We start from the raw sequence: 22749 nt of genomic DNA, 5'->3' as shown, positions 1-22749 counted from the left end.
ATTCTTTGTATTTGACATAGCCTTTTGTAATTTAAGATTACATTTCATATAGGCGAGAAAAAAGTTTTGGTTTTTTTTCGTTTTTTTTAAACATACAAGGGTAAAAAAAAAAAAAAAAAAAAGTGTTGCAAAACAGTATCTGTTAATTTGAAGACTACTAGAAGCTGCACTTTCAGGTCCATAAGTAAGGTTCTCCAGCTTACAATTTTATTTACTATCCATTAGGAGTAGTAAGCCCACAGTCAGAAGGAACGGTTTAAGAGAAAGATGCAGAGAATTGTGAGCAAACAAGGTTGTGTAAAGATGTCTTCCACTTCACTGCATCAGCCCTAGCTTTGTTGTGAATACAGCAATGCTGAAGTGTATACATAAACCTTTCAAGCCAATACTTCCTTAATAGACACCTTTAACAACCCCATCTTTCCATGTATGATGTCTATGCTTTCCTAGAAGTATGTTGAATTTCTCTTAAAATGAGGTTATACAAGATGCTATCCACTTGAAGACACAAAACAAAGGATTGGACTCATTTAATCTCCTTTGACGTCAAATGTAAGTAGAAACTTTTCAGCTGGAGGTGTAGACTGGATAGAATACTGGCAAATTTAGCTGATCAATTTGTAAAACAGAAAAACGGGTGCCTTCTTAACCAAACTTTACTACAGGGGAAAACTGCACAGGATTCAGTAATACAAGCTACCCTAGACCATATGGTTGTGGGAACTCAAATCTATTATTTAAAAGTACTAGTATAATTCACTATTGAAATATTAAGTTCCAAGAATTTCATATAAATTACATCTTTAATTATCACTTTTAATTTACAAAAACCTACAATACCATGTTGCACATTTGTAAGATCCTAAGGCTTTTTCATGACATTCAAGACTACATGTGCTCAGCAATTCATCTTCAACTCAATTTGGAGTGCATCAGGAGAGACCTTTGGAAATGTACTACTGCCAGCAGGTTGTCCCATTTGCTCCACTATACAAAGGAATATTTCACTTCTTGGCACAGGACAGGGTTAGTTTGCCATCCCAGGCTCAATTTCTGGCACTATTGGTCTTTCAAATATTCTTGCAATGTTCATATAAGGAAACTGAAATTGCTTCTGTGTGCAAGGGAACACGTCCCGCGCCAAACCACATTTGAACCTTGTAGGGCCTGTTATAGGCAGGTGTCTGACAGACCCTCACATGGTTTGCCTCTGGTGTCTAGGGTACTGTGAACTTGCACGGATGTCAAGGCCCCTCAAACTCTGACCCCTACCAAGGAACCAAACCTCCAACCTGTCCCGATTAACCAAAAGGAGGTGATGGGGATGATGCCCTATATCAAGACAACATGAATTCGTACACATATTTAGGTGTGGGGACAGTGGACTGGATATCTTTCTTACAGTGGGTTTAGTTCCCCACAAGCCCTTCAATGGAGGAACCACCTTCTTTTTAATGTTGTCTGCCAGAATGTGGCTGAAGTTTTTGACCAACAGCTTCCATCCATTGAAGTCAAAACAAATGTGCTGACCAAGGCCAAACAGGAATCTATCAAGCTTCTCCCTTTCAATTAAGCCCTCGCTGACCCATTGGTAGCCATCTGGGATAAGTGTTGCTCTTGCTCCCCCCCCCACCCAACACTAAATAAGCAGGCAACCAGACGTCACAGGTCTACCCTACGTTATACTGTCTTCTTGACCAAGCATTCAACACTAGAAAGCCTGGTTGTTCAGGCTTCAATAAGCAGACAATCTAACTCTTTTCCTAAGACTCGTCCTGATGGAAAATCTAAATGTATGGAGCTATTCTGAAAAAGAGTGTTGTCTTGTCATCCTAGCCCTTTGTGCAGTCATTGCTAGTTGTCTCCTAGGCAGATATTTACACACTTTGTTGGACATGGTTGGTGAAATTTTGCTTTTAACACTTCCGGTCACGGTCTGCAAGTTAAGCACAGATCAGCCAAGATAGCAAGGATGCAACAAAGTATGTGATCCTCTCTGCTTTGGAAACTACTGACTGCTTAGCCAGGACAGTCGGTGCTTTGGCCCCTTTTGAGTCTTTGAAAGGGGTTAAATGCAAAGACAACACCAAAGTCCTCCTCCTTTACAACCTTACTGGTGTCCATGAACATGATGGTGGTTGTGGTCACAGCACATCTTTGGAGGTTGGGGATGCAAGTCTTTCCCTACCTCAACAAACAGCTGTTGAAGGCAGGCACACTACAGTCAGTAGTAGGCCACCTCCAGACAACAGGGAGCCTCCTAACATCTCCAAGGCTCTCAATGAACATCTGGATCTCAGACCTTACTTCTCTGAGGAGTCAGTTCACCAGAGTACAATTTCAAGCCTTCCCCCAGTAAACATTTCATTGGACATTCAGGCTATGATCCACATTTTGGCCTTAGTCCTGGGGCTCTGAGTGGTTCTGAGATTTCCTGGCCTCCTTCATCCTACTGCCCAACTATGCCAGATTGCACAAACCGGCTTGGCAGCAGGATATTAAGTCTCTGGGCGCAGCACCAAGGGAACCTCTTAGATTTTAACCAGGTTTTGGGGGAGACTACAGAAAGCCAGCTGTGGCGGCTGCGAGACTACAATTGGACCACTGGCAGACCCCTCTCCTTAACCCATTCAGAGCCGGCTGTGGTGATGGTTGTGTCACTGTTGGATTGGGGAGGTAGTCTGGGAGAGATGGAGTTAAGAAGACTCTAGTGTTCGACAGAGGAAGGTCTCCACATAAACGTATTCAAGTTGAGGGCTATTAGCTTGGCGTTAAAAGCCAAAGGGAGTTTGATCCACATTCTCAGACTAGACCACCACCACGTGGTACTGCAATAAACAGAATGGGGTGGGATCCTGTGCCCTGAGACTTTGCACCTGTGGAACTGGCTGAGTTGACAGGACATCGCTCTAGTTGTAAACAATCTGGCAGGATCTTTGAATGTAAAGGTGGGCAAACTCTGCTGCCAATGCCTAGTGGATCGCAAATGGCAGCTGTACCTGGAGATGGGGAAGGGAATTTTCAGGGTTGGAGAGAACACTGGCTTAATCTATTTGCTCCTGCCAAGAACATGCAATGTCAGCAATTTTACATGCAGGCATTCCCAAGAAGGCTCTCTCTCAACGGTGCATTTCACCTAGAGTAGGGCTCAAATTCCTGTATGCATTCACACCACTACCTCTCCAGCCCGTGTTCTGAGGATCACGACCGACTGGCATCAAGTCATTCTTGTGGCTCTGCACTGGGCCAGTAGAGTGCTGTACCTGGAACTTCTAAGCATCTGTCCCCCAATCAGGCTACCACTTTTGGAGGGTTTTCAGTCCCAATAGCAGGGCAGGGCCCTGCACACAGATGTACATAATCTACACTGCCATACAAGATGGTTTAGCAGCAACAGATGATGTCCTACAATCTTCCTCTTGAAGTAGTGGATTTCATTCTAGAGGCCAGGCTTACATCTATGAAACATGTTTATGCCAGACGCTGGTATAAGTCTGTGGCCTGGTGTACTTCCCAACAGACATTTCAGGCAAAACTATGAAATGTTTTGCTTTTTGAGGTGCCTTGCTTTGCCACTGTTAACGTCTATATGTAGGCCCTTTCAGCCTTTTTGCATTTAACAGATCTACTTGTCTATATAGATATTCCCTGTTGTGATGGGTTTCCTTGAAGGTCTGGTTCATAGTTCCACCCATGCACTTTGTGAAGCCACAACAGGTTCTAAATTTAGTCCTCACTTTCTTGATGTGCACCTCATTTGAGCCACTGCACAGCTGTTCTTTGCATGTACTGAATTCTCACAGCAAGAGCCTCGACTGCTTGGGGAAGTGAGCTACAAATGGTCTGTTCATCCACCACACCACCTTTTTTTACTGGAGGAACTGGTGTTGTGAACTAGGGTAGCATTTTTGCCATAGTATGCAACACATTTTCATGATGGACAATTCATTACCCTTTTGGCATTCTTTAATCCACTTTACCCCTTTGCAGAGGAGGAGAGACTCCATTGCATTAACCGCAAAAAAGCTCTGAGCTTTTAAATTAATCATACTAATGACCTTTGCTTGAATGTTGAGCTCTACTTGGGGTTTTGCTTAGGCGAAGAAGAGTAAGGCAGTGCAGAAAAAGACCAGCAGAGGGTGTGATGTATTCATAGAAATACTACTGCCTTCGTAGTTCGGTCTGATGGCAAAAACCTCCTGCTGGACGTTTTGGCCTGAGCCATTCCACAGACTCTCCACCTTGGGAGGTACTGCTTTGGTAACTATTCACAAGATGAGAAATTGCAGTTAGAAGTATTCATAAGAATAACAAGTTATATAACTTTGGTAGTGCGCTTTCTTGTGAATACTCTAACTGCAGGTTTCATACGGACCTCTTCTCACCCTCTGGAATAGACTATTTTCACCATCCATAGTGTGATCCAAATTTAGGGCTTTTCAGTGTTTGAAAGCTCCGAATCTGAAGGTGCGGATGGAGAAATTGACTTCAGTATGTAGGGATGATGAACATATGTTGCTTTGGTGTCACTTTGGGGTCAGGATGAAGCCGACAATAAGTGACACAACACAACCTTCCGGCATGCGGAAGCAATGCTGAGCAAAATCTTGAGATCATTTCTGGGAGTATTCAAAATGTGAAGAATTTGTGATTAGCATACTCACCAGGAAGAGTGCTACCAACGGTAATTAACTAGCGCTTTTCAAAAATCCACTCAAAAGGACTTTGGGTAAATACTGCAATGCTGTGCAGATATTCTTTGTAGCTTCTCCCTGTGCCAACTTTAGGAATTATGTCCTCCAAAGCAGGTCAGTTCAACAGAGATGCTCCTGCATACTACAGTAAATTTAATCTGGGCACAGCAGTGATATGGCACATTTATACTGAAAGTGCCCAACTTTACACATTAGACACCCAGGTACATGAGTTTCAAGGTTCTACCTAGAAGTAATGCGGAAAATCTTATTTTTTACATAGCCTAAAACAGTCTACCTTCAGCATGTGCTGCAGCAAACATCAGGAACACAATGGCCGCACTACAGACATGCTTTTAAAATCATGTAAGTGGTGTAAATTTCCTCTACACTTTCTGGGCTAATTTCATATGTACATTACTTATAAGTTAAATGAACCAATAGGGGTTTCGCCAGTCTCAAAATCTTTTGTAGTCAGGGCATAAGCACTGGGTGGCAGTTCAGCAGCATACTAGTGATCCTGATAAAAACAAACAAAAAAAAACCCCCAAAAAACTAAAAAATAGGTGGACCACTCAAACAAATGCTCTGGTGCTCACTTATTTATGCTGTAAATTCTTTCTTGCAAATACTCCATCTTGGTAGGGATGGGTTGATCATAATGAGCACTACAAGTTCAATGTACGTAAGTGTCCTCCCAGGAGTGCATCCATTCAGTGATGTTGTAAATAAATAAAAATAAAAAATAAATCAATGTCTGTGCCAAAAGTATAAACACGTTACTAATGTCACAGCTGGATGTGCAGTCAGGAATGAGACACAGACTCCAATTTGCTGCTACACCACCTACATTGCATGCAAGTGAATTATTAATTAGGGTGGTTGATAGTCCACCAAAAATGATGAAGACACTAACTTGTTAGTTCCAATCAAAGAGGTCAGGAAACCCAAGCTCAACAACGTGTATGCTGTGGCCCAGAGCAGATAGGCTTAATTTAAGGGTAATGACTAAAGCATTCAGAAGTACAAAAACAGTTAAAAAGTCGAACACAAAACAAATTGAAAATGCCACTCCAATTTATAAACATAGAGAAGAGTTTAATAAAAGAAAATGAGACCAAAACAACAACAAAAAAACAAATAAAGGTAACTGGAGATATGACTTTAAAAGAATTACATGAAAAAACTGTCAAAAGGGGCAAAGCGCCAATGGTAGTCAATGGTCAAAGTTGCCAACTGCAGCAGGACCAGTCTGCCTAGCATATTTTCTCAAGTACAGCAGTGTTCGGATGGGGCGGCCTTGGCATACTGCATATATGCCTGGCACTAGCTAGCAAATGGGGATGATTCCTAGGCATTCCCTAACCAATACGGTAAAGGTTTTCAGGGGCAGTCTTACTCACTTTTTCAATAGTTCCTGTATGCCTTAACGCAAACAAGCTCAAAATAACATGAGGCAGGGCACTTTCAAGACAGCAAAATTGTTTAGCTACACTAAACTTGGGCTCAGGCGGCTGGGGTTGTGTGTTGGAGTGTCATAGGGAAATCACGTGTCCTCCCACATCACCTACTAAAATCCAGTTTGAAGCAGGCACGGAATCCACAACAAAACCCTGGACAGATGTCCGGTAGGGCAATAAGTAGGGTCCTTCAGCAACCAGACTGGGAATACACAAGAATAGTCTTGGCATCCTATCATCACTCTTTCAAGTACAACACAACAGTTAAATATGGCACAATAGACATGTAAACCAAATTCAACAGCCTGTTGTCAACAGGATGGACACAAACCTCACACTGAATATTCTGTGGTGTTCAAAGGGCCCGTCTATGCCCATTCAGGCCAGGCTATTTTTTGATACTGGTAGACATTTCACTCCTATTCTCATGCTTGCGCACAGGTTGGGAGGTGGCAGACACTTATGCTAATTAGCCTTTAGACAGTTCAGGCAAGTAAAGCTAATTAAAAGTGAATTTTCCTTCATATTTATAAAAATCCAACTTCAATGTTGAATTGAATTTTTAATAACTATCATAAATAGTGGTTGAATAATTTTTCTAGCTGGTCCGATTCCTGAGATACAGTATTAGTATATTAATCTGTACTCTCGTTTTCTGTGTAGGACAGCTAGGCCTGCCAAGGTCAAACCAGTTCAGGGCCTTGTCACTGTAGGAACATGGTAACATTAATTTTTCTTTATGTCCAACTCTACCTTGTGGTCTTCAAGACTTATAGGGGTGACTTTCTAATCTTTATAAGTTTTTCACCTGTTAAAAATGGGTCATTTCAACAGGTCGCAGATTTTTTTACCTCAATATTCAGTCTATAATGGTAGGACTGAAACCATGTTTTCCTTTGACACACTAGTGCTGCAGTCCACAGGTGAAATTTAACGTTGTCTCATGGCTGTATTTCTGCACAATATACTATGGTCTTACAGAAAGATTATGGTTGCCAATTTTGAGTTAGCCAATTTTGTCAAACCTTAGAGGTCAGAGCACTTGCACTGGAATCTGGTTCACAGAGTCCCAGTGCCCGAGTCAACACAGCAACATCAGTTCAGAAAAAAATGAGGATGATGATGCAGAAAAGGGAGCATGCACTGAGAGGATCTCAGCTTCCACCTGAAGCTGATAAGGACATAGAACCAGGCTTGCAGTTAAGCAGCAGGCAGGCGAGCGGGCAGACCACAGATGGCACAGTGGTGCCAGCATAGCATCCAAATAAGCTAGACCACACGTGGGACAAAGTACAAAGGTGGTAACATATTGCACATGATCACAACCTATCATCATCCAGCTAAGACATTCCGTAATGACATAAGCTCACTACCAGGAATGCCTCAGCCTGTGTAGAGTGACTGGCAGCTAGGACATACCAAAGCACTCTGGCCGACAGTCTTAGTCACCACAAATATGAGCCAGTAGTCCACTGGCACAAATTAAGTACTCTATCCACTAGAACAAGGTCTCCACTACCAACGTTCCTAAATCATATTAACTCGCAGTGGGTAGCAGAAAAATATTTTATGTAATCTTTCCCACCAAATGTATTACCTTCTTTGCAGTCAAACACTGAAGCCTTGTGATAGACATTTTTTTGAGGAAAGAGCATGCCCTCTCCTATATGAGGAAAGCAAATGTCTGCTGTGCCAGGAGCACAAATTCTGTGTACCCAAAAGAGAAGAGTTGCATCTCAAAGGCAAAGTGGTACAGCATGAGAAACTGAGAAGATCCACATAAAAATGTCCAAATGGCCGCTCTGTTGACCAAGAACTAGGAGAAAAAACGTGCAGCGTTGATATGCTGCTTCCCTCCCCATCTGAAATCCCTGCATTCCTGTGTTGCTCCCCCACCTGATCCACTGTGTTGCTCTAACTTTTTTTTAGATGTACATATTTCTTTTCCCACCTACCCACTACCCCTGAGCACCGCTGTTGCTCTCCTAGTTGTATGGGGGTTAAATGCCAATTAGTGAAGGTCCCTTTTTTTTGAGGTGGGAGTTGGGAAGATATGCAGGCTGTGCTGAGAAAGCCTAGCACTAATGCCCTCCTCCTTCAGCACTGGCAGTGCCACAGTGGGCACTCCCACATCCATTGTCCGGGGCAGAAGAGAGAACAAGGTCCACTGGATCGCCCCCTAGCACTCAGAAACTAGTGTGTGGGAGACCAGAAACAAAGTCAGTTTCCCCACCAGTACTGGAGGAGAGAATGCTACATACATGGGTGGGGAACCGGCTGACTACGCATGTTGTGCGGTTCCTGCATTGTTCACTACTGCAGAGTGCGCCATAAAGGTACGGCCATATACTAGCACATCAAAGTGAGCATGTTGTGCCACGAATACATGTCTGTACGCCGTTGCAAGGGCTTCCTTAGTTTATGCATCAGTTATGGTGGTGCCCAGGAGGGAAAGGCACCGCAAGGGAAGACTTGTGGGGGTTGGGGCTGCCAGGAAAGAGGCAGCTCCCCGTCAAAGAGCCCTACTATTTTTAAGTTTGATCTTAAAGTGTGCCTTCACATGCAGTGACTATCTTCGGATACCTCGCAGTACAGAGTTCATGTGTGCAGCTGAAGTAGGAAGGAAACAACAGCAAAGACAGAGAATTATAGTTTGAGTTACTCTCAACAGTGTTTTAGGACGCAGAGTCAGCAACAAGCATAATTCATCCAGTATGGAGGTCCCAGAAGGTTGCATGGTGCGTGTGCAACCTACAGTTGAAGGATAGCTGCAAAGCAGTCTCAGAATGGCACAGCCACTATGTAGGTAAGAAACTAGCGGCAGCCAAACAGAGAAGGATGACACACTTTCATCACCAATGTTTGGTCCAAGAAGAAACATATGAATATGCTTTCTGCTCTGCCTCTTTTCTGGTGCTCAAAACCCACAGATGTATTATGATTATGTTCAAATAAAATGTATTTATTCCTTTCCGAAGGAAAAAAAAATAATCCGTCACCGGTTTTGCCAAGAAATTAATTAATTTAGGAGCAGCTGGGCCCCTCACTGGTATACATTTTTTATAGTAACGCAACGTGTAATATTTAATGTGAAAAATATGTAAGCTGTAGGCTTATAATACTGCCTAACAGTAGACTGATTAAAAACATATTCTGTCTTCCCAATTAAGCATCTGGAAGCTGTGGAAACTGCTGTTTCAATGGTCATAATGGGCAAATATTCAGAGGTAAAATGTCAGCATTATGACGCATAGCATACCCCCAATCTGAGTGATTTACATTTGTAATGGGATTGCAGACCAATACATGATCTGTGCTTATTTTATGCATGAAGTAAAATGTACAATACCACGGGTTATTTCCATCACACTGAAAAGTAATTGGGGTTAGCTGGTAAATTTATTCCTAGCATTTCTGGCAATCTTACTGATTTAGATTCAAATATTAAATGTATGTAGCTAGAGTAACATGAAATGGAAAATATGCAAAAAAGAGGAACACATACATAGAGATTACAGAAAGGGGCTTTTGGACAGTCCCTTCCAGTCATTAGCTACTGTGGTTCAGCTGCATTTACACATTGTTTTTAAAGGTTTGTATCAGTTCGCAGCATTTCACAGATTTAACCTAATCTGAAAGGTAGCTCACATACACATTCTTAATTTCTCTTAATTTGTTTTGTGTTTTCTTTGCCACGTACCACCAAGATGCTCCATTTCCTTGTAGCAATCCCACACATTTTTGTTCACTGTTCCAACATGGAAACCAAGACTGCAAGCCAGCTACACTCTGCTGTGGGGATGTGAAGTTATTACATAAGCAAAGTTAATATATAAGCAGACTTGATTTACAACGCTAGGCAGGTGTGCTTCAGGCTAAGGAAAGCACTAATCAACAGGGGTGTAGGCACGGAACCACTTCTCAGGACAGTCCAGCAAGTTTAGTCAGCCGACTACTTAAGTAAAATTTGCAAGGAAGTCTCTGGTTGGGGAGTGGTCGCAATAGCTCAGTAGTAGGTGCTCATTTGCGGCACGCTTTCATTCCAGAGTCCCACTTGGCAAATGATATACAATACTCCTCAGCTTCACTTTTGCCATTTGTTTCAGAAAGTGCAGGATACTTACACAGTGGATATTAGGTGGAGAATGAGGTACTCTGCTGCCAGGCCGTCCCCCAGAAGGGCATGAGTCAAGAAGCCCAGGAGTTCTGCTCTCACCGAAGAAAGCTCAGACATGAAATTGGAAACCACTACAGAAGAAATTAAAGGATCAGATGAGTTAAGACTACTGCTTCAACAAAAATCTTAAACTTAATCATCTACCTTCCTTCCAATTGGTCACTTCTCCAAGTTGTCCACACACAGCATAATAAGGGTGTAAGGACCAATTCACTGATGCCATATGGGAAATCCAAATTCCATCATTTCTTTCACGGGTTGTTCCTAATTTTGGGACCACGCTCTAGTAACCAGTATTTGGTGTGGTTTTTACTGTCTAAAGTGTCACATAAATATAAAAGCTATAGAATTATATTTTGAGGCGCACCGGATGCCAATGTACCTTATCGTTTCAGTGCATAAGCATTCTCTATGTGACATTTAAAATGCCTTTGCTTTAATGAGACGCAAAATTGATGCTAGTAACTGACAAGTAGTTTGGCTGTAAAATTAACATGTCACAGTTATGTTTTCTCAAGGTAACCATCAATATTCAATAGAGAGGCAATTCATTCATGGGCACAATTGAATTTTGATTCATGGCATACCTGTGTAATGATTAATCCTATCTAAAATAATATAACAAATAATACGTTTGCTTTTACACATTTTAAGTTTATGGTCTAGAAAACTGGACTTCTCTTTGCAGATGTCCCCCCAAGTTTTCCCCTCATTTTAACTGCTAGATGCTGGCTTTTGCCTCGGACAGTGCACAGAAACCTGCTAACCAGGTTCCAGTGTCCGTGTTCTTTCCCCTAAAAACAAAATACTCAATTGTGTACAACTGGCACACACTTTAGCACCTCTGTTGAGTCCCTAGTAAATGGTACCACTGGTACATAGGGCATGGGTACTAAAGAGTGTTTTCTAAAGGCTGCAGCATGTATTATGCCACCCTAAGAGATCCCCATAAACATTACATGCAGACTGCGTGACATGGTGCAAATCATGAGTGAAAACATGACATGGAACACTCTGTGGGCCATGCAAAAGTCACTGCATCTAATTTATTTAAGTTACCCCCTACAGCAGGCCTTGAGGTCCGAGGGGGGCGGTAATTAATCAAATATCTACTTGTCCAGGGGACAGGCTGCTTCTTAAATCCACTTGTCCTGTAAAAAATAAAAATCTACTTGTTCCTTAGGTGACATGTAGTGCAGCGACAAGTTATGGCAGCAATCACTATGCAAAAGCTCTGATAATAGCCTCTCTGATTATGCCAGAGCTAATACTATAGTGGAGCTTGAATACCAGCAATTTCAAGTTATACTATAGCAATTTCCTTACTCTGCCACCTTTCTGCAGATCTACATACTGGAGCTGGAGGAAACAGCAAGTAATAGTTCCAGGGCTGGAGTGCTTTTGAGCCTGTGTAAACCTACTAACTTGCATGTTTTAAGGATTTTCACCAGCTCTTCTCTAATCTTTTCCCATACAAAGAAAAGTTGGACATTTACTCCTGACAAGGGCAGAAGTAGAAGTTCTTCCTGGGTTGGGGAAAAAAGTGGTTGGAGGGAAAGTGAACTTGCAAACGCTCAATAGATTTTCACATTAGTAAGTTTAAACGTGCAAATTTGCTTCTGCTAAAATACAGTTCACAAATATTTTCTAGGAGTACGATTTCCTGGTCTACATCTGTATATTCCTGAAACCCACTAATGCAAAGACATATACAATGGGTGTACTTGTGTGACTTTCTTTAAGAACTGGGCCCCAATCATGTCTGGCTTAATGAAGACATTTTGTTTTTATTAAAATTCTATTTCTCTCTCTAGCTAAGGGCTGGCTTTACTGTGAGTGATAGCATTCTGCTCTTCTACAAGGAGCATATTGGCACACAAAGTAGTTTTGTTCAGTGCCAGGAACTACCGTGGCAATGTGGGCTTTTTGATATCAAAACACTTTTTTTTGCCTTTTGCCAATGTTTGTTACGATGAGGGCCAGACAGCTCCCATAACAATAAAGTGTTACAAAAGCCATGTCAAAACAAGACACGCATTGACAAAACCAAAAGACTTAAAACTAATGTCGGATCCATTTGTTTTTGCCAGTGCTAGTTTATTGTCACGTTTCCCATAATCTTGTTGAAAATGGTTTCACTGATTTTCCATTATGAATATCTTTTTGAAATACTAGCATGCATCAACATTTTACTAAATTATGCTTCAAAGACAATGCCTAAAATGTCACAGTACTTAAACAAAACGTTTTTTTCTTAATTGCATTGTTTTCTGGACATTTTATTTTGAAAGCAAAGAAACATCAATCTTGCTTACAAGCTTCTGCAAACATCTGCATCAAATCAGGGAGCATTATACATAGTTTCATATTGTTAAACTTTTCAGACGTGTGTACACTTATTTTTACTGGCACCAGTATCAGTAGTGCAGTGTAGGAAGTTAGCTCTGTATGCACTATTTCAAAGTAAGGAATAATATGCACAGAGTCCAAGGGTTCCCCTTAGAGGTAAGATAGTGGCAAAAAGAGATAATACTAATGCTCTATTTTGTGGTAGTGTGGACGAGCAGTAGGCTTATCAAAGGAGTAGTGTTAAGCATTTGTTGTACATACACACAGGCAATAAATGAGGAACACACACTCAGAGATAATTCCAGGCCAATAGGTTTTTGTATAGAAAAATATATTTTCTTAGTTTATTTTAAGAACCACAGGTTCAAATTCTACATGTAATACTTTGCATGAAAGGTATTGCAGGTAAGTACTTTAGGAACTTTGAATAATCACAATAGCATATATACTTTTCAAATAAAACACATATAGCTATTTTAAAACTAGACAGTGCAATTTTCAACAGTTCCTAGGGGGAGGTAAGTATTTGTTAGTTTTTGTAGGTAAGTAAACCACCTACGGGGTTCAGGTTTGGGTCCAAGGTAGCCCACCGTTGGTGGTTCAGAGCAACCCCAAAGCTACCACACCAGCAGCTCAGGGCCGGTCAGGTGCAGAGGTCAAAGTGGTGCCCAAAACACATAGGCTTCAATGGAGAAGGGGGTGCCCCGGTTCCAGTCTGCCAGCAGGTAAGTACCCGCGTCTTCTGAGGGCAGACCGGGGGGGGGGGGGGGACAAGTTAGCACAGAAAGTACACCCTCAGCAGCACGGGGGCGGCTGGGTGCAGTGTGAAAACACACGTCGGGTTTGTAATAGGAATCTATGGGAGACCAAGGGGTCTCTTCAGCGATGCAGGCAGGCAAGGGAGGGGCTCCTCGGGGTAGCCACCACCTGGGCAAGGGAGAGGGCCTCCTGGGGGTCACTCCTGCACTGGAGTTCCGATCCTTCAGGTCCTGGGGGCTGCGGGTGCAGGGTCTTTTCCAGGCGTCGGGATCTGAGAGTCAGGCAGTCGCGGTCAGGGGGAGCCTCGGGATTCCCTCTGCAGGCGTCGCTGTGGGGGCTCAGGGGGGACAACTTTGGTTACTCGGAGTCGCCGGAGGGTCCTCCCTGAAGTGTTGTTTCTCCACCAGTCGAGTCGGGGTCGAAAGTCTCACGCTTCTGGCGGGAAACGCTTTTGCCTTTAAGTTGCTCCTTTGGAAACAAAGTTGCAGTCTTGGGTGAACAGGGCCGCTGTTCTCAGGAGTTTCTTGGTCCTTTTAGAGCAGGGCAGTCCTCTGAGGATTCAGAGGTCGCTGGTCCTGGGGAAAGCGTCGCTGGAGCAGTTTTCTTCCGAAGGGGGGAGACAGCCCGGTAGAGCTGGGGTCAAGGCAGTGGGTGTCTCTGTCTTCTCTGCAGGGTTTTTCAGCTCCGCAGTCCTCTTCTTCTTAGGTTGCAGGAATCTGAGTTCCTAGGTTCAGGGGAGCCCTTAAATACTAAATTTAAGGGTGTGTTTAGGTCTGGGGGGTTAGTAGCCAATGGCTACTAGCCCTGAGGGTGGGTACACCCTCTTTGTGCATCCTCCCAAGGGGAGGGGGGTCACAATCCTATCCCTATTGGGGGAACACTCCATCTGCAAGATGGAGGATTTCTAAAAGTTAGAGTCACCTCAGCTCAGGACACCTTAGGGGCTGTCCTGACTGGCCAGTGACTCCTTGTTATTCTCATTATTTCCTCCGGCCTTGCCGCCAAAAGTGGGGCCGTGGCCGGAGGGGGCGGGCAACTCCACTAGCTGGAGTGCCCTGTGGTGCTGGAACAAAGGGGGTGAGCCTTTGAGGCTCACCGCCAGGTGTTACAGCTCCTGTCTGGGGGAGGTGATAGCATCTCCACCCAGTGCAGGCTTTGTTACTAGCCACAGAGTGACAAAGGCACTCTCCCCATGTGGCCAGCAACATGTCTCGAGTGTGGCAGGCTGCTAAAACCAGTCAGCCTACACGGGTAGTTGGTTAAGGTTTCAGGGGGCACCTCTAAGATGCCCTCTGGGGTGTGTTTCACAATAAAATGTACACTGGCATCAGTGTGCATTTATTGTGCTGAGAAGTTTGATACCAAACTTCCAGTTTTCAGTGTAGCCATTATGGTGCTGTGGAGTTCGTGTTTGACAGACTCCCAGACCATATACTCTTATGGCTACCCTGCACTTACAATGTCTAAGGTTTAGCTTAGACACTGTAGGGGCACAGTGCTCATGCACTGGTGCCCTCACCTATGGTATAGTGCACCCTGCCTTAGGGCTGTAAGGCCTGCTAGAGGGGTGACTTATCTATACTGCATAGACAGTGTGAGGTTGGCATGGCACCCTGAGGGGAGTGCCATGTCGACTTACTCGTTTTGTCCTCACCAGCACACACAAGCTGGCAAGCAGTGTGTCTGTGCTGAGTGAGGGGTCTCCAGGGTGGCATAAGACATGCTGCAGCCCTTAAGAGACCTTTCCTGGCATCAGGGCCCTTGGTACCAGGGGTACCAGTTACAAGGGACTTACCTGGATGCCAGGGTGTGCCAATTGTGTAAACAAAGGTACAGATTAGGGAAAGAACACTGGTGTTGGGCCTGGTTAGCAGGCCTCAGCACACTTTCAAATCAAAACATAGCATCAGCAAAGGCAAAAAGTCAGGGGGTAACCATGCCAAGGAGGCATTTCCTTACATGCAGTGTGACCTTACAACATTTATTTAGAGTGCTCACCCTAATAAAGGCTTTGCATTAATGAACAATAATTAAAGGTACGGACAGTATCTTCATATGGACACAAATATTACCTCAACAGCAGACAGTTCCCTTCCCTGTAAACTGGCAGCCAAAGGGTTTGTGCTGCAGGGGGTTGGGGCTATTTGTCCCAAGGCCAAAATAAACATAAAACCTGGTTGTCCTTAACCCCAAACAATACATCCTGGGCATCAGGCTATAGGAATTCCACACCCCTGAAACCCTAAGGCAGGGCGCAGTATAATGTATTAGAGGACATATCTGCCTGAGCAGATATGGCCCTGTGATGTCTAGTTCAATTGCTAGATATTGTCAGTGAACAGGAAACCTATCTGAAGGTTTGTACCAGGCACTGGTCATTATAGGTTACCCTGCTACATAATGGCTTCACTAAAACCCATGGTGACTGGTACCAAGCATCTTGTCTTAATAAATCTACACTGATGCCAGTACTGGATTTATTATGACATGCGCCTATAGGGCGCCTTAGAGGTGCCCCCTGAAGATCTACTATCCCTCTGGTGTGCAGGCCGACTGGTGTTGACCAGCCGGTCATCACAGACAAGCTTCTGACTCCTGGAGGTGAGAAACAATGCCCACTCTGGAGGAAGGTGTTATCACCTCCTTCAGCAGGATGGCTAGTAAATAAGCACATCTGCGCTTGAGACTTCAAAGCCTCTGCACCCGTTGATATGCAACCCTGGCTTCCCCCAGACCTGGAGAATGCAACCCCTTGCCCTGAGGCCCATTTGGCACTAGGATAGGCGGGAAATTAGCTATGCAAATAGGAGTGTTGCACTACCACGCTAGTCACACCCCTGAAGTGGGCTGCCTGATGTGCAACACGAAGTAGAGGTTCCACCATCATGTTTTTGATGGAACTAGGAACTCTGAGACAGGGTTATGCCCAATCCCCACAGGAAGTGGTCATATAGAGGGTGTAGTCGCCCCAGGGAAAAGTAGCCCATTGGCTAATAATCTACATTCCTCTAAACACCCCTGAAGTGAGTATTTAGGTGCCCCTGAAAGCAGGAGCTCCAATTCATCTGACTGAAGGAGGACAAAGAAGAGCCAACCAATGCGAGAACTGTGGACAAGCCTGGACTTGTGGTGCCAAACTCTGCCTACCTGCTGCTGCTCCGACAATCACCCAGATCCAACTCGTCTTACAGCTGTGCATCTCCCAAAAGCTTCGGAGTGCTACCAGCACTTTGCAAACCAGCCAGCTTCTTCCCTGGATTGGAGGAACCGCTCCCTGTAATCTACGGGCTCTGACTGCAACGTCTGGTCCACGGATCTGCTGACCAACTGGTCCACCAACGCAGCAGTCACACAGAAGTTCACCATGCTCTAGGAGGACCGACCGATCTCCCCACACAGTTTGGAAACTAAGCCTGCCAGGAGTCTCCCTGCATCAATACCGAGGGTACCAGAGCAATTACAAGCACCAAGGCTTGTTTGTGTCTGGACTAGACACCACTGCCGCTAAAGATGACCTGACCGCCGAGGGACAATGGAACCGATGAGGCTGACCACAAGAGTGGCCCTTCCACCTCTGCAGATCTAGCCAAAACCAGTGAGCACCTTTAACGCTCAGGATCAGCCAACCAAAACCCTCTGCCCCTGAACTCCCTGGCCAACGTCCACAACTGTGCCCCCTTGCTTCCAGGACCCCGCCCCCTCCATGAACTGCGGCTCCTTAATCCCCCCTGGAGCTCCCAGACTTGTCCCCAAGCCCCCTTCCGCAGCCTGTTTCCATGTGCCCCGCTCTTCGGCAACTGTGCAGTGCGTAAGGCACCCAACCTGTCCAGCACCTCTGCACCCACACACCCCACGGCAGATAAAACTGAACTGTTGGAGTGCTGTTGGGTCAAGGTCACATGAACCACCAAGACCTAAAGAGGACCCGCAAGATACCATTGCAAATACCTGTATGCAGGACCTGTTCTTTTTCCATTGAAAAACATTACCACGTAAAAGCATGTGTGATTTACTTACCTCACTATGCAATGAAATATTCTCAACAGTGCTTACCTAATTCTGAATATTTTGGGTGACGACAATATGAAAAGTGCTGTATGTTTCTGAAACTGGTCACAAGTTTCTTCTTAGGTGTGTCTTATTTATTGACTGTCTGTTCAACAAATGTCTAGCACTACCCTCAGATAAGCCTAAACTCCTTGCCCACACTACCACACAAAAGAACATTTATGGTTATTACTTTAACCTCTGTGAGCAAATAATGGTTGTCTGTACTATCTGCATAGTGTACCCCTACATTGGTACTCTGCACAGATGGCCAGCTTCCTACATATGAAATATTCAGAAATAAGATTTTCGGACTGGGGCGAGATCTGTTTTGTCTTCTTAACAGTTCTGAGGATGGTTCTTTAAAGTTAGGAGGAGCAAAATGTCTACTTTTTGTATCACTGGTTTGACCTACCTAGAATATTGATTCTCAGCAGCGTTTGCTTTGCTGATAGGTGCTCAATTGGTTCAACAGGGTTCTTTTTACACTGTAATTTGTGTGTATATGTTTGTCTGACCTTTGGTCTTGTGCCAGTCAGACCCTGCGCCCCAAACCCCTCTGGGGTCAGCCAAGCCCTCAATCCAAATGGACACTGCATTCCCACCACCTTTTTTTCCCCAAATGTTTTCTGAATCCTGTTGGACTCTTGAGGAAGCAAGGGTATCACACTGATTTCAAAAGGCATTCTAGTGAGCCCAAGCACCCCAAACCTCTCCCACCCCTCCTCTTTTTTTTTCTTTTTTTATTTGACCCCGGAGTGAGGGTACCTTCTGGAACACTCCTCCCTCCCTTCCTCATAACATCCAGGGTACTCCTAACATATCTAACTTTCCTTAAAATTTCCAGAACATTGGGCAGAGTCCCTGACGTCCCAGAGTCCAGTAAAGGCAGCTGCAAAATTTGTCTTCATGTTGTGGCCAGCCTATCAGAGTGCAAGCTCCCACGCAAATCACAGGAGCGAGGTGGCAGATAGGGAGGGGGGTGGGGGGCGGGGGGGGGGGGGGAGAGACATCCAATCAGATCACTCTATTTGAAGTTGTGTTCCCACAAGATTAACAGACCAAACCGTATATCATAATAGGTAAAAATCTAGCTTTCTGCCTAATTTGGTTTAATTCCGTTCAGCTTTAGTGCTAAAAATCTCCCTTTGGAAATTGCGTTGGGAAACTGTTTTGGGACCACCTTTTTTTCCTTGGTCCCTGCTTGATGGATCACACTGAAAATTTCAAGGAAGGAGCTAAGAAGCTTAACTCGGTTTCTTAATTAAAAAAAAAAAAACATATCAGTGGCTGCCTATTGTCAGTGAACACAAACCAAAGTGTCTCAAATTTGTTTTCAGAAAAATCTGGGGAAAGCTTGAGTTCTAACAGACTTCTGGAAGCATTATGGATCATGAAATTGAAAGCAGCTGAGCTAGTATTGAATATTCTGTCTTATTTACTTAAATCACACTTTTCCAAATGCCCCTTTAGCATGGAGGCATTATCGACTGTTTTGATGCCATGGCACCCAAAGTAGTCTGTATATGGGATATGGTACATGCAAGATGGCCGACACTCGTACTTCTGTTTAAACAATGTCCTTGTAAATCCAATTCCGATTTAAATTCTATAAGTTAATTCAATACAGTGGCTTCCTCAACACCATACATTGACATAGGTGCACTTTTTATTTGGCTAAGGGAGCCTGTAACAAAATTGATTTTGTATGCATAGTATTGCATGTTTTTGTAACGGCATTTCATATTGTACATAATGTGGTTTTGAGTTACTGATGGCACGATACAAAGCACCTTTTTTGTAATCAAATGTACCTATTCATTTGGATTAATGTTGGATTAATGTTGCTAAGTAATATACAATGGTTCATTTTAGAAATACGATTTCAATGCAGCTTATGGAGATAGCCTTCAATGTACATTACCTTGCAGAATGTTTGAAACTTTCTAACACAGGGGGCATTTAGGGTTTGGAACTTTATTTTTTCCGTATAAGAGGAATTGGTCATATTTATTTCCAAAGAATAGTGTGCCCCTGGTTCCTCTTTGATATTACAGACGGAGCAGCAGACGCTTGCGCGTCCCCTTCTGTAATACTGATATCACTGGTGCACATAAAGCGCCAGTGCCATCATCAAAGGGGGGTTTCTGTGGCCTATTATAGCCGCGGGCGTAGAAGCAATAAATCTGTCAGGAAGTGCACTGTCAGTGCGCCCCCTGATGGCCACCTTCTGGTGAGGGGAAAGGACGTCCCCCCACCCCCCCAGACATCCCACTGCAGGTGGGTGCAATCACTCACTGCACCTGCCCGAGAGGTGCTCTATAACCCCTCCTAAAAGTGCAGGCGGTTTCTCGTCTGCACAGAAAGACAGCAGCTGCACTGTTTTTCCACATGAATGTGCTTTCCTAGGGCAGCGAGCGTTCATTGGTGCCTTGGTAGCAGCGTATTCATTATAGTGCAGTGCGTTTTCCTTGTTTACGTGGGCGCACCTCTTAAAAGGTGAGCCCGCGCAAACAAGGAAAACGTGCTGTATGTGTGATACACCCATGGTGTGCTCTGTTCTTTAGTTTCATTTCACATCATTTATATCACAGTTAATAGGTGCCATTGGTTCTGGGGCATCACAAAGGAGATTAGAGAACTTGCAACATGTAGGCTAGTGAAGTGAAAAGACTGAACATCGAAGATTAGCTATTTGATCTTTGTGAATAAACACCATGAAGAATACCAAGTTCAAGATGCTAGACTATTTGTGACTAAGATACTAAAACCTTTCTCCTAAACTTGGAAATAATTCTTGTTGAGTGCTTAGGGATCGACTCATAGCCAGTAGATAGGTTACTTAGTTGATGCAAGGCGGTACATAACGGGTATAATTGTCTAATACTAGGACAGTCTTGTTACGAATGAACATGTACAAATCTGAATGCCAATTGGACCGCTGTCAGCTCTAGTAAACTGATATGACTCATCTATTTGTTCCTGCATTCAGGTACCCTGAACAGACAAGTTGTTCAAATGTCATCACCAAGCTGCAAGTGGTGTCAGTGGTAATGGTCACCCACCACCAAGATTCCAGAAATGATTCACCGCATAAAAAAAAGTTGTTGTTCCACCATGAAAGAACTTTGGGCTGTACCAACACTACATCTTCCCACTGACCCATCACTTGTGACCATTGCTCGGACAGATATTCCTAAAGTGGATGCATATGCAGCCAAGCATATGACACTAAGGTGATGCAGGAAGACAATCTCAAACAGTTTCATGATCGTTCTCACGGTCAGAGGACATGAAGTCTGAAGAACAGGAAGCACCCTTTGAAGTGCCATGAACCTCTTTTGGCTGCAGACAGCCTTCATCAGTCACAGTTTAGAACTGTCCCTAAAAAGGGTTGCATTTGCTGAAGGCACAGATGGGACTTAATGGCATGGACTGCAACCCTGACCTGTGCAGGAGCAACAGTACTCTCAAGGTGTGTGCTAGGCATTGCTGATGACTGATGCTCTTTATCAATCGTCCTGACATGGAAAAAGATGAATTGCCCTGTGGCATAGATGCAGTGCGACCACTGCTAGGCATCTGATAAAGACCCTTGGGAGTGTTGACCCCAGAGAGTAGCAATATATTATACAGTAAACAGTGGCAGTGGCCACAGTGTAGTTATAAGCAAGACAGAGTTTTCATAGGAAAAACGGTTTTTGTTTTGCTAATAATTTTGGTGCTGTTTGACAAATGTTCACCAAACTTTCCTAAAAATGCTTATCCACCACTGCTCGATCCTGGAAAGCTTCAGGGTAACCTGTCAAGCCTGCGCACAGAGAAAAAGAGGCCTGGAGCCCCACAACACTTTACCCATCCCCATGCATTTTCAATGGGACAAATTAGACAACGATATAAGAAAAACTGTTAATATTTATACCAAATTGTGTCAGAAAGCTAGATCTTTAATCAGAAAGCATACTTTTTGTGACTGGTGTAATTCAGTTCAACTGTTTTGGAGAGGTCTATACATTTTGAACCTTAATTTCTCTCTCAATGGGACTCCCACAGGAGTCCCTGCATGAAAAAACATACAACAGAGCATTATGAATTGGTCGGCCTAGGTGGGTCTCCCATGGCATATCACTGACAGATCCAGACCAACATCCGTTGGTACACATATTTAACGTCAGTGGTCAGACTTATCACTTGGCTCACCAGAGAACTGGGACACACCACCCAGGACCCCCTACTGCAGACCCGGCAGTGCTGAGAGAGGGATTTAGGCTAGGTTCTGACATCCAAAGAATGGGATAGAGTGCTTTGTTTCCCACAAAAAGTATCATTAAATGCTAAGTTCCAATACATTCAATATAATATCCTTCACAGGGAGTACATCGCACTGACAAGTTTGCTCAGCCTCTCTCTGTCCTAGGTGTTGAGCACCGAAGGATGACATGATGCCATTACACCATTATCATACTTTAATTCAGTGATTGCCATAAGAGCACATAAAATGTACGATAACGATTAAAAATCACTAAAATCATATCAGTAAAAAGTTATTAAAAAGTCAAGAAAGAGCATAAAGTTTGCAGCAGATGGAAGAGGGTCATTTATGACGTTAAGAAGTGCTTAATATTTGGAGAAAACTAGTGACCCCCTATCCATAGTCCAAGAACATTATCAAACTCATAAAATCGTATCCAATTACAGGGTACAAACGAACTGCACGCAAGTCCCATGGCCTAATTTCTAACTAAATCTCCAAATATATAACGAGTAACCAGAGTCTGCAATTAAGATCAGTTGGGCTGTCAGATCTTAATACCCTCCTTACGATTCTGTAATCCCTAAAGCCAAATTTACAACACAGCGGCAGGCTCCATGTCATCCTATGAACATGACAGCACATTAAAAAATACAGGACATGATCTATAGATTCCTTCGCCTCAGGACATAAAGGCCAACTCAACTCTGGTTCGAGAAGGGGGCAATGCCATTTCACAGTAAATATTTGTAGTGGCAAGGTCCCTATATAAAAATTATTGTACAGAGTTCTGGTGGCCAGGGGCTCAATTGTATCCATGTTTTCTTCCAGACAGAGTATCCGTGAACATAAAAGCGGAGGTCAATTACCTCCCCCACCGCAACCTGTGGAATCTAGCAACCACATGGCTACAATACATCCCCCTTGAGCATATTATTGGATACATTATACAATGCCTCAGGGTGGCGCCATAAGTTCACACCCAATCTCAGTTAAGCAACGTTTGATGTA

At 43.8% G+C, this 22749-nt stretch overlaps 1 protein-coding gene across 2 annotated transcripts in view; it reads right to left on the bottom strand.

Annotated features, from left to right (window-relative positions):
• The window catches only part of MCMBP (minichromosome maintenance complex binding protein), a 124162-nt gene that overhangs the window by 27664 nt on the left and 73749 nt on the right, over positions 1-22749 (bottom strand). For both annotated transcript variants that reach the window (XM_069239231.1, XM_069239232.1), the window contains exon 10: positions 10279-10402. In XM_069239231.1, coding sequence (XP_069095332.1) covers positions 10279-10402 — 124 coding nt within the window. The remainder of the gene's footprint in view (positions 1-10278; positions 10403-22749) is intronic.

The sequence above is a fragment of the Pleurodeles waltl genome, chromosome 6 (genome assembly GCF_031143425.1).
Source record: "Pleurodeles waltl isolate 20211129_DDA chromosome 6, aPleWal1.hap1.20221129, whole genome shotgun sequence".
NCBI lineage: Eukaryota > Metazoa > Chordata > Amphibia > Caudata > Salamandridae > Pleurodeles > Pleurodeles waltl.
This window is presented reverse-complemented; position numbering and strand designations above follow the sequence as displayed.